The following is a 12,983-nucleotide window of genomic DNA, read 5'->3' as shown; positions in this document are numbered from 1 at the left end:
GGCAGTAGCAAGAGAACAGAAAGGGAAATATGTGTTGGTTATCTTTAGGGTTACATCTTTCTCTCATCCAGTGACCTTACCTTTTTCCTGGGGGCCTTTGGAGTCCAGCAATGTGAAATCTGAGCCAGTCGGGCAATGAATAGAGCACAGATACGCATCCCCTTATCGACACCTCGGGAAGGCTGCCAAGTTCGGGGACCAAATACAAGGGAAACCCACAGCAACTCCTATACTCAGTTCCGCAAACCAGGAATGACCCTACTAGGCAAAGAGATGAGTTGCCACTTGTTTTAGTATTGTTCTGTGACAATACAGTGGCTGAAAACAACAATTTGCTACTTTCTCTCACAGTTCTGTGGGTTGACGTGGGCTGGCTAGGGTATCTCAGGAAGTTGCATTCAGAGAGTGGCTGGAGCTAGAGTCATCGAAAGGTGGACTGGGCTGGATATCCGAGAGGGCTTCTTCATCCAAGATGCTCTCTGTCCTCAGTCTCCTCCACGTGGCCTCTCCCTACAGTGAAGTGGCCTAGGCATCTTGCATGGAGGTCATGGCACCAGAATCAGGAAGCAGAAACTTCCAGGACCCGTAGTGTCAGGCTCAAAGCTAACACATCACACTTCCACCATAATCCATGATTCAGAACTATCACAAGCCCACCCAGGTTCAAGGCAGTGGAGAAACAGATGCCTCCTCACCATGGGAGAGGGGCCCATGCCTACAGGAGGGAAGGAATTGATCTCAGCCATCTCTCAGACAAGCTACCACCAAACAAGAAGAGAGAATTGTCTGGAACAGAAAAAATTCTCTCTGCCCAAACTGCTGAGAAAGGCCCCGCCCTGCTGCTCTTGGGTGGCCCAGTTACTAAAGCAGCAAAGTCAAATTTGAGCAAATATTGTTATTTAAAATATCAGAGGGGGGATTCATAAACCCCTACCACCCTTAAACTTCAATAGATGATACAGTTGAAAAAATAAATAAAAATATAGAGGCTTTAGCTAATCTAATAGAAATGATTTGTGAATATTTAACAGTGTACCCATAAAATATATAAATTAACATTATTATTAAAATTTATAAAGTTGACTATAACTTGGGCACAAAGAAAACCTGAAAAAAGTACTTCTAGTAACCAGTAGGTTGACACTTCTCTCACACATCAGTGTTTCTCTCCTTTCTCTCTTCCTCCCTCCTTCCCCTCTCTCTAAACATAAATAAAATCTTTTAAAAAGTATTTTACATGCCACATATTCCCACCACAAATAAGTAAATAAGTAAATAAAGCTGGAAGTTAGCAATAAGAGATTACACTTTTTTAAAAAAGCATTCGGGAGTTTTAAAACATTCTCATAAATTACTCGAGTCTAAGAGGAAACAAAAACTACAATTACTGGGATTCTAGAGAAGTGAGCATTGGAGTGCCATGTAAAAACTCAGGGGATTTGGAAAGAACTATAGCCTTACATATTTTTATCATTAGGTAAGAGAAATGAAAACAAATGAGCTAAGCATTTAATTAAAATTAAAGAATATAAAACAAATCTACAGAACACACAGAAGCAGGGAATCTATGAGTCTAAGAACAAATTAATGGAAGCAAGGCAAAATCAGTAGAAGTGAAAAATAACTCTTGGAAAATTTTCTTTGGAAACACCGATGTCATTGAAAAACTTCTGAGAGTCAAAAAACATCAGAACATGTAAATATGAGTAATATTAACCTAATATGGATAACAAAAGAGGTATCACCACAAATAAGTATATTTAACTGTAAGAGTTCCCTGTGTACTATGTACGCAACTGGGCAAATGCTTTGAAAAATCTTGATGAAATGAATGATTTTCTAAGAAAGGATAAATTATGGAAATGGACTCAAGAAAAGGTACGAAACCTGAATAAGTCAATAATACCTGTCACAAAAAATTTTAAAGACATCAAAGGCTGCACTCTAGAAAAACAACATGTTTGGAAAGATTTTTGAGAGAAATTTCTATGTTTTTAATGAACAAATAATTTTTCTATTTCATAATATAGAATATCAAAGATAAAAATATTTACAAAAATTTTTTGTGGCATAAACATAAGTCTGATGACAAGACAATAAACAACGAAAGAAAAGGGCTAATCTCACATACAAAGTAGGATGTAAAAACCCTAAATCAAAGATTAACAATGGATTCTGGGACTTTTCAGGAGTTTGTTTTAGAGATGCCGTGATGTCTAGAAATTAGAGGAACTCAATTCCCAGTGAGGAATTTAATAACTTCATTTGGTGCTTTCGGGTGATAGAAGATTATGCAACCACTGAAAATAATACTGAAAATGTCAGGGGATGAATGGTGACAGCATATCATTGAAAAAAATTTCTATAGGACCATTCCATTTCTGTAAATATATGCACCCTGTGTGTGTGTGTGTGTGTGTGTGTAAGAAAAAGAATGGTCTGAAAGGAGAGTCACAAACTATTAACTCCCCGAGTGTTGTCATTTAAAATCCTAACCTTTTCTTCCTTCTTTTGTGCATGTTCCAAATTTTTTACAAAGAAAAGGTAGAATTTGTGATTAGAGAGAAACATAAATTTTATTGTTAAGTGGTCTAACCTCAGTAGTAATTCTTAACAAATCCTATGTTTCCATGTGGCCCACTAAAGATGCACCATTTTTATTTCTTCCCTTCGCTTTTTCCAGTTTCCTCTGGTTACCAAATATCTTTGCTCTCATCTCACCCTCAGTTTTGCATCCAAGGAAGTTACTAAGCAGAATGTGTAGCACGTGTGTCAGCAAAACAAATCAAGTAACTGAAAGAATGAATTGACCTTGGCCCCTTTCCCATGAACAGCACATAAAAGTCAGACTATTATATAAAATGTGTAAATAGGGCAAGTTCAAAGTGGAGAAAAAAGAATCAAGAAGGATCCTGGCCTCACCACTCACAACACACTCTTCTCTTTGCCCTCAGCTCAGGCTTTAGGAAAGAGGAAAAAACAAGACAGGTGTCTCTGTGCCACTTTGTCCCCGTCATGGAATTGGGCCTATGAATGAGAGCTGGTAAATGAAAAGCCCGAGTGTGGTGGCTTCATTTCAAACAAGGAACCATAGCTGAAGTATAGGAAAGGAATGAAGGGAGCCAGGGGCCAAGAACGTGGATATTTTCCCTTAGAAGGTGGGGAGGCGTTGAAGAGTCTAAGCAGGAAAACAATGTTGAATGTACATCTGTGTGTATGTATATGTGTGTATGTTATGTGTAAACATGAAATTTTATGTATTCAGGCATATGTACATCTTTATATACACCTCTACATATATATGTGCATACACATTTTTATTTTTATATGTGTGTATGTATACATTTTGTATGGCAACCAAAATATCAGTGGAGAAGAGAAAGGTGGAAGGCAGGGAGACTGGTTTACCTCATGGCCTGAGTCATAGAAGATGAGCAGGAGTGAGGGTGGGAGGTGTGGGTGGGTGTGAAGGATCTTTAAGGGACAGAATCAGAACTCTGCTTCTCCCCGACTGAGGCAGAAGATGGACACCCCCCCCCAGTTCCCACGTACACCCCCTCTATGCAGCAGATCAACCCTGACTGACTGACTGCCTGTAGACTCAGTCATGACTCCAAACTCCCAGAAGAGAGAATCTAAGTGGCCTGGCTCAGGGCAGGTGTCACGGAGCTCAAATATGATTGTTTGTGGGATCACTCGACTGCTGTCCCTCTCCTCCTGTGGATGAGATTCCCCACCAGGGCGGAGACTGCTTCTGGTTGCTCAACGTTGTCAGCAGCACCTCAGAAGGTGTCTGGGTCGTAGGTGGCACTCAAAAACCACTTGGCAAAAGCATGAACGCACAAAGCACTTAACAAATGAAGAGAATCGTAGGACAGAAAGCACCGTGAAGTCATCCCGTCCAGCCCCATCCATTCATCGCACCTGTGTCTCATTTATCACTAGAGAACCACCTTCAGCAGAATGACATCAATTGCCTTCAACGCTCCAATGAGCTTTTGTGGTCTAGCCTGAGACCAACCCTCATTTACAAGAGTGACTTAAGTTAGAAATTATGCTCCTAATTCTAAACAAATGACTTAAGACAAACGTCAGAAACTCAATCCATTTGTAACTTGAGAAATACCTACAGCTCTCCAAACAAGACAATTAATGAAGAGAATTAGGCCAGAGAGAAAAGGTATTTGTCAGAAGAAACTTGGCATACATGTTATACTTTTTCCATCTGATTATTTTCGTATTCTTCCTGTGCAATCCAATTTCCTCAAGTGACCTCTGTTCATAGGAAACTACTCTGTTTAATCTGTGGGAACGTGGCATATTTTTTAACCATCTCCAAAGGCCAGCTCCCTCTCCACTGATCATGCCTGATACCTAAACTGATGTTTTATAACACTCAGCGCACATGAGCTCATCACTGGCGGGACACTCGCACCCAATCAGCCCACAGTTCTCACATCCCCCACGTCGTCCCACAAACTCAAATCTAGAATGCACAGGCAAGCTTGAGACTTTACCATGGCAACAAAGAGCAGAGGATGGAGAGTCCAATTATGAAATTCAACTTGTTAGTATTTTATAAATTTGATAACCAACTGGAAAACATGGAATTCAAAGAGCCAAACTAAGTAGTATAAAAGGTGCAAACTGCCCTAAAAGAATTCCAATTAAAGTATTCGAGTAAAGGGCTCCAAAACAACTCAAATTTTGATCAAATCATAAAATATTAGAGCTGAAAGGCCCTTGGATGTCATCCAGCCAGCACAATTCTGTGTTACAAATGAAGAGCTGAGGCCCATAAAGAGAAGGAGACTTACTCGAGGTTCCACAGGGAGAGAGTGAGGGGTAGAACTGGAGGCAGCACTCTGCCTCCCGGGCCTGACCCACAGGGCAGCCCCAGCCCCACACCACCTGTTCCCCGTCTCTGTTTTCCTTGGACCATCGGTGTCTGTGGTTCAAAACTGGGGAAAAGCCAGAACCTAGGTCAACAAGATCTGTCATCTCAACTGTGCCCTGATTCTTTCAGAGTGTCACCTCCAATTTAGGTAAAGTGTTTTGTTGAGGGATAATTTGCTTTGATAAATCAATCAAAAGTAACAAAAAAAACCAACTATTTTTGAAGGTAACATGTTAGCTTGTCTAGTGTGGAAATCAAGGGGAGTGCATGATGTGCTCATTGCCCCACCCTCAAGAGCCTGGGAGACGTCCAAAGAGACCAGGAGAGGGCCAGCAAGGAGACCTGATCTCACAGCCACTGAGTTCACGGACCTCTGACTCTCTGGGAACCTAAACTTTCAGGGAAAATCTGAGCATTCACCAAAGGCTCCCTCCCCCTCGACAACTCTCAGGGAGAGAAGCAGTATTGTTGAGCGCTAAGTTAAACTTAAACCTAGTGCTGCTTTAGAGATCCGGAAAAGACCCAGAAGCTGCCTCAGTATACCCACCAGCTGGGGAGCAATGTTTATACTGAGAAGAGTGCCAGCTGGCATAGTATATCCTTCCACTGAACGAATTCTTGTGGAGGGCCAAGGCTGGACCAGCCTGGACACCCTGCAATAAAACAGCAAGAAACGAATTGAAAGATGTAAGCCAGGACCAGAACACAAAAGGGCTGATATGCCATCAGAGAAGTTTGGATTTTATTCTAAAGATGATGCGAAGCTATGGAAAAAACTTTGAACTGGGCAGTGAATAGACCAGATTTTTTCTGGAAATATTACCAGACAGCCAGGTCAAGAGCTGAGGGATTGTGGCCAAGTGTTACACTGTGTGAAAACATCTATGAGTGTTCAAGAAATCATTTGTACTTTTAGTCCATCTTCAGGATAATACAGTGAGAAGAGGATTAGTACCTACAACAAGCAGAGCTGGTTTTAATCTAACTTCTACCCTCCACTGGCTGTGTAATCTTGGGCACATTATTTAAAGCCCTCAGTCTTTTTCTGCACAATGCAGATAATAATACTCAGCTCATAGGGTTTTGATAGTAAAGATGTTGTGCCTGGACACTCCTAGTACTCTTCCCAACACCATTGGGTTCCGTCAGATAAAAGTGGCATTTTCCAGCCTAGGAGGAACACCACCTCGCCTCCTGCCAAGCTCCCACTTAGCAGGAGATATAGTTGCATTTTCTCCTTAGAATTTATCTAGGGCATTTTGTTGCTAATGTGTGAAAATAATTGGCATTCATTCTTCGTAAATGAGCAAGCTGGGGTAAACTGAGGTCAAAGCCAAATCTCAGATCGGAATCAAACCACTGAAAAACAATCCTGTGAAGAATTAAACTGGGTTACCAAGACCAGTGTCAGAACTGAGAGCTCCCATCGTCCTAGCAACATTTTAAGCAAACACTGGTGCAGATTCACTGGCATATGGGACACTGAGAACATCTGGCCTCTCTATTATCGTCTCACAAGCAAAAAATGATGTCGCGTAAACTGATCTTTAGGCCAATTATGTGGTCTAAGTGTTACCATGTTTGTGTTGGCTCCTCAGGCTCCAGGTTTTAAGAACTTAATTTGTAGCCACACCCCTCCCTGAAGCCCTAATTGCGTCTTACTGTAACTGACCCCAGGGATTTGTTTATGCCAGGTCTGCACCTTTGTTCAGGACGATAAGCATGTGTAAATGTATCCTCAGTAAACCCGGTGTGCAAAGCACTGTGGGAGGTCGTATGAGAGTAGGTTGCAGGAGTTACGTAGAAGAGAGTGTGCATAAGAGGGCAGGTCTGAGGGCTGCTCCAGTCACATAACCTATGATACATTTTTTCCCCTGTCAGTTTTATTATAGAAGCCAGGTGTGGTGTGTAGAGGCTCTGGCCAGCAGCTCCCTTAGAAGGCACTAAACTAGGAGTCAGAAAACCTGGTGCTACCTCCAGCTTGCCTCTCTACAGCAGATAAGGTCATTATTATGTCTGAGTGTGTTTCCACATCTAGACATAACTTCATTATCCAAGTGCCATATGCCAGGCACCGTTCCAAGACCTTCACCAGCACTGATTATGTAGGTTAATTGTCATAATGACTATCAGTGGCAGGTGGTACCATTATCCCAACCCACATCACACAGTGAGGTAGCCTGCAGCAGGGATGTGGTAGGGGTGGTGAGTTTACCCCTCCCCTCTGGCTGCTTGACCAGTTGCTCTAGGCTGTTGTGTCGGATCTAATATGCTCGGGTCTGTAATGAACCACAGCTCCATGCTCTGGAGCAGCAGACCGGGAGTGCAGTCCTGGAGTGTTACTGACCATAGGAAGGGGGCTCCTTGCCTCTCCCCGCCTCAGCAGACCCTAGCCCCCTGCAGCTACAGCCACGAGGTAATGATAGCATCTGGAGGGGCTAACCAGGGAGATCTTTCTCACACCTCACACCGAACTCCCAGCCTCTGGATTAGTGGGCCTCCTCTCTCACTCCATCCCACATCACTGATCTCTAGAGGGAGAGAGAGAGAAGTGGATGGCCAGCCCTAAAGGAAATCAAAAGCCACCCAGGGACTCGACCCCAGACGCCAGCTGCTCCTTCCCCAGGATTGGCATTTTCCTTCAGCTTTAAAGCATATGAATCTCTCATCTCTCGTTCTGACTTAGCATGTCTAGGAATGAAGGGCAGACTGTGTAGTACAGTAAATCCCAAACTCTGAGCTGTCCATTAGAGGAATTTATCACAGATGGTAACCATTAGGACCTCATCATCTTGAAGGAAAGAGTTTTATCCAGAATCACAAATAAACTGTAACCAAGGCTTAGATTTATCAAGCTGTGAAAGAGGGCTGCTGGTCAACTGGGAATTTGCAGCACTGGGTTGCAAAACCAGCCGAAGGCATGAAAGCTTGCACTGGGTCTGGGAGCTCTGGGCGATGGATGGACCCCCATCCATTGGAGGAGCAGTTAGTTAGTGGACCCCCAATCAGGACCTAACAAAGTTAGGCCCTGGTTTAATTTCATGAAATGCAAGCTCAGAGAAGATGAGGTGCTTGCATCTAAACACGGCATTGTAATTCCTCAACCAACAGTGTAGCAGCAAAGTATAAAACAAGGCCACTCCCTTCCAGAAGTTTCTCATCTGAACAGGGAGGCAGCGCATTTCCAGGTCACATGGTTTTAGTGCGCAGACTTCCGTGCCTGGCATAGATTGTAACTAGAGAAGAATGTAGGGAGGGAAGCAAAGGCTACGTAAGTGGAGGCTGGAGTCATCAGGGAAAGATGTGTGAAGGAGAACTTGAAGGATGAGTGGAAATGCGCACGTGCGAGCAAAGGTTTGCTCGGCCCCCCCATCTCCCACCAACACGCACTATGTCCCAGCGGTGACTGCCACCCCAAGCCAAGTCTCAAATCACACACTTGTGTACCCTACAGGGAATTGTCCTACAGAGAACTGATGTTCAAACTCCAGCAGCCCCACCTCTCCCTAGTTGGGTGGCCTTGGGAAAGTGACCCACCTTTTCTGGGCCTCAGTTTCCTCATCTATGAAATGCAACAAGTGATATTCACACCTGGCATTGCCAGGCTGCTGAGACTAAAGTCGATGACCGCTGTACTCAACTTGACCCCATGTGTCCGGGTAAGGCCGGGGCCCCTTCCTTTACTCCTCCTTGAGAGACTGCAGGAAAAATTAACTAACACATAACTTTTCGACAGAGTAAGCTCCAAAAAAGGAAACAGGAAGCTTATTTGTTGCCAGATTCTACTGTACGCCAGCAGAGCGCTGCCACGAACGTTGCGTCACCTTTCTACATGTTTCTTTCAGGCCGCCCACACACTCCCCTCTGCCCTGTCCTGAGGTCATGGCGAGCTTCTGCTCACAGTTCCTTCTCTCTGATTCTCTTCCAGGGGCGCTGTATCAACTTCACCAGAGTCAAGAACAATCCGCCGGCCAAGTACCCCCTCAACAACGCCTACCACACCAGCTCGCCGCCTCCAGCGCCTATCTACACTCCGCCACCCCCCGCCTCCCACTGCCCTCCCCCACCCCCCAGTGCTCCCACTCCTCCTATTCCATCTCCACCTTCCACCCTTCCTCCGCCCCCTCAGGCGCCGCCTCCCAACAGGGCACCTCCCCCTTCCCGGCCTCCTCCTAGGCCTTCTGTCTAGAACCCAAAGCTGGCGCTCTGGGCTGTCTCAGAAACTCCAGGGAGGAGGCTCCTCTGTGGTGTTAGAGCAAGTCTTTCCAGTTAAAGCAGGCTTCCACTTTGGAAATGAGTGGTGGTAAGGCCCAGTGGTGATGTTCACCCACTTTAAAATTTGGTCTGTAATGCCAATATGCTGACAATTGTGATCCGTGGAAAGAAATCGAAATTTTGAAATGCCTGAAAACAAATGAGGCCACTACAATGTCACAATTATAGCCAGCCAGACATCGCCTCTAGAAGGTTCCAGAGACAATGAAATTGCTGAGATGCTCTAAACGGGAATGTGTCTCATGGAAGACCAATAAGAAATCATTTCTCTGAGGGTAAAATGCAGAGTCGGATAAGAAATAACATTGCTGAGTTTCTAATGCTGCTTTTCCTCCTCCACTCCAACTCCATCGTTTAACCATGGACCTTGGCCTAGGAACCAAGGAATCCTCACCCCTGTGCACCACCCGGGAAGGTGGAAACCCTTTGCCAACAGTTTTGGGGGAAGCTTGAAATGGCCACTGTGGCAAGAAACTCAACATCAGACAGATATCCAAAACCAGGTCTTCCTGAGATTTTCAGAGGACTAAAAACACGCCACATTTTCCTTTCAAATCCTCCCGGTTTCCAAGTGAGGAAGAGAGCAGGTGTTTACTGATGGAACAAGGTATGTAGCCATGTTGCCGTGTAAGTGAAATCAGGTGTGTGCATTGACAAGTGGCCTGCTGATGGGAGCATCCGACAGTTTCTAAAGCCCACAGGCCATCAGCAGCTTGAGGTGGCTGGCTTTGGCCCAACGTGGTCCCCTGAACACACAGACGACACGTTGTCGACAAGCAATCTGTTAATGATTGGTGTTAAAAATCAAGGTTTGGCTTTAGTTTAAATCACTTCAGATATGGAGAAGTGATCGTTCCTGTTTTCCAGAGGCAGATGTGAGTTGATCTTCCCAAAATGGCACCACTCACACCTACCACACAATTTCACTGATTTTATTTTTCATTTTTGGTAAAGCTATGCATCGGAGACTTCTAGGTAGAGCTGAGAGACAATGGTCCTGATGTAATAAGAAAACTATCTCCAGGTTCTTTGATTAACCCCAAACAAGGCATGTATGTAGATGCAAATAGATTTCTCCTTGGCTTTTTAACATACTCACAATTTATTATCAGCTGTTGACCCAGAGGCAATACACCAGAAATGCTCAGCCTAAAATTCCCACCATGCCTTAGACTCATTCCATTGCTCCAAGTCTTTCGGAGTCTGTTGTGAGCAGTAAGCCCTATCAGCACTTTGTAAACATTGGGCCTCATCACCCAAAGGTGAAAACGGTCATTGTCCAGGGCCTCCTGCACCAGTCCGTTCAAAATTATCTCCCCTCTCCAGCTTTCCATAGGTCTTAAAATTACTCTCCCAAACTTCTCAAATCTTTTCAGGAAAAAAGCACAATATAAATATAAACTTAGTGCTTTGGGCTCTGGTCTCCAAAGATCCTTCCAGAACAAATCAAGCCAGACTCATCTTTCACGTCGCTTAGTACAGAGACATAAGGGCTTGGCATGCATTCCATTAACACCAATTCTTGTAGCCTCAACAGATTCTGCTTATCAATCACAGCACTACTTCCCATGGAGCCCAGTGATTGCTTCACAATCTTCAAATTACAACTCCAAACAGCCACCGCTCATCAGTCAGAATTGAGAGAGAGGAGCCCTATTGGTCGTCGCTAGGCAGAAAGCAAAACCCAAACAAGGATTGCATGGGGCAGTGGGGGCCGGGAGAATCCCTGGGCATAAAAGGCACCGTCGAGAAAAATAGATCTAGGCACGCTGGCTGGGCTGCAGGCACTAAGCCTGCAGAGCCGGCGCCAAACCGGCACTCCTCCACGTGTGCCGAACCCAGCCCTTCTCCCCGCCCGCAGCTTCCAGAGAATCCCCAACCCTTCTCCTAGAGCTAAAATCAGGAGTGTTTTCCAAGACTTATGAAAGCAACCTCCCTCCCCGACCTCCAGCCTGGCCCATATTGTCTATTTTTAGAATACTAGGCTTCTTCCTTAGAGTAGTCCTTCATGAAGTGGGGACCAGAATGTCTCGGCCACCTGCAGGGACACTGCTGGACTCCAGAAAGCCATTCCATAGAAGAATGGGTTCCCCAGGCTCCCAGTGTAGAGCTGTTGAGCCCACGACAACTGTTTTGACTGCGGGCAGTACAGAACAGTCCACCCCACACCACTGCTGCACGACTCACTGCGTGCGGCCCAAAGAAACGCTAAGCCCAGATGCTGACATTGTTGTGAAAAAAAGATGGTGGGCGTCGGGTGAGAATGCAGCACTCGGGACTTCAAGGGCATGGCAGTCAGAGGCCCAGTGCAGTTTTCGGTGAACTTTTTGATGAAATAGGGAACTGCAAATATATGATGATTTTGAAGAGGATTAGCAGGGTGTGTCCTTAAAACTGACTCATCATGTCATCTGTAGTCATTTAGAATTACAGTTGAAAAAGAAAAACACCTATACTGTATGAACAAGGCAATATTTTAGTAGTAGGCTATTACAGGCAGGAAAATTCTTTAACTGGTCTATAAAATCTATCATACTTGTATCATTCCCTGTAAAAGGCAGCAGACATATGATTGTGATCAGGAAACTGCACAAAATTATTTTTTAAACCCCTATGTTATTGTCTTCGTGAAGTTTTTTTATAATAAAACCCAACTTTTTGTTGTATATATTCGTATTCCATGTGTTAGATGGAAGCATTTCCTACCCAGTGTGAATAAAAAGAACAGTTGTAGTAAATTATTATAAAGCCAATGATATTTCATGGCAGGTTATTCTACCAAGCTGTGCTTGTTGTTTTTTCCCATGACTGTATTGCTTTTATAAATGTACAAATAGTTACTGAAATGACGAGACCCTTGTTTGCACAGCATTGATGAGAACCGTGAGGAGTCCTCTCTGTTAACCACCTCACACACAGTGTCTGGGCTGGAGCTGAACACATGTTCCAGTGAAACATAAGGTCTCTCTTTTACCAAGGTCAAGAACAGAGATGGAGAACAAATTAATGGATAGTCTTGGGTACCTGGCCTTGAGTAACTTCATTGTAAGCATCGCTAGAATGAGCAGAGATGATCTCAAAATGTCATGCACACTGAAGTCCAAACACTGTGTCAGGTGAGGGAAACCATCCAAAAATCAGACAAAAATAATAATCATGATGAGATAATGAGCAACAGTCTCAGCCCAGAGCTAATTTAATAAAAATAATTAATGCTGTGTAAAATGGGTTGAATTAGTTCGCAAACTATATAAAGTTATGTGCAGTAAGAAGTCTGTTAATGCACACCTGATAGGAATGGGGTGTTCTCGTCAATTGCCTTTTCTAGTTATCTGAGCTCTACTATATTATCATACTTGGATAACCAATTTAAAAGAATTAGAATATGATTTTTAATACACTTAACATTAAACTCTTCTTCTAATTCTTTCTTCTTTCTGTGATAATTCAGAAGACAGTTATGGACCTTCAGTGCCTCTGAGTCATTGTTATAAAAAATTCACTTATCGCTGTACCATGCTATAGAGACTGGGCTAAACCTGTACAATGAAAACCCTGGACGTTGCTTTTTTTAAAAAAAATAATAAACTTTTAAAATCAACTCTTTTACTGGTTGTCTCTTTGTTATAAAAATAAAACATAGATTGTTCACATGTTTACATCCTGGTCAGAATAAAATGTCTGTGTCAGGACTTCAAGCCAAGATGGAACCATAGGCAGACACACTGTGCCTTCTCGTACAACCAGAAGAAAGACAACAAAATTTAAAAACAAAACAAGAAAAAAATAAATGACAGAACTGACTAAATCA

General features: G+C 43.7%; 1 protein-coding gene across 1 annotated transcript in view; it reads left to right on the top strand.

Annotated features, from left to right (window-relative positions):
* The window catches only part of ANTXR1 (ANTXR cell adhesion molecule 1), a 235,364-nt gene extending 222,591 nt beyond the window's left edge, over nucleotides 1-12,773 (top strand). The window contains exon 18 of the mRNA XM_037048197.1: nucleotides 8,826-12,773. Within this exon, the coding sequence (XP_036904092.1) occupies nucleotides 8,826-9,086 (261 nt within the window). The 3' untranslated portion in view covers nucleotides 9,087-12,773. The remainder of the gene's footprint in view (nucleotides 1-8,825) is intronic.
* The last annotated feature ends 210 nt before the right edge of the window (nucleotides 12,774-12,983 follow it).

Source organism: Sturnira hondurensis, unplaced genomic scaffold (assembly GCF_014824575.4).
Source record: "Sturnira hondurensis isolate 20B ecotype Veracruz unplaced genomic scaffold, ASM1482457v3 Scaffold0006413, whole genome shotgun sequence".
In the NCBI taxonomy this organism is placed as follows: domain Eukaryota; kingdom Metazoa; phylum Chordata; class Mammalia; order Chiroptera; family Phyllostomidae; genus Sturnira; species Sturnira hondurensis.
The sequence above is the reverse complement of the archived record's forward strand: the minus strand, read 5'-3'. Positions and strand labels throughout refer to the sequence as shown.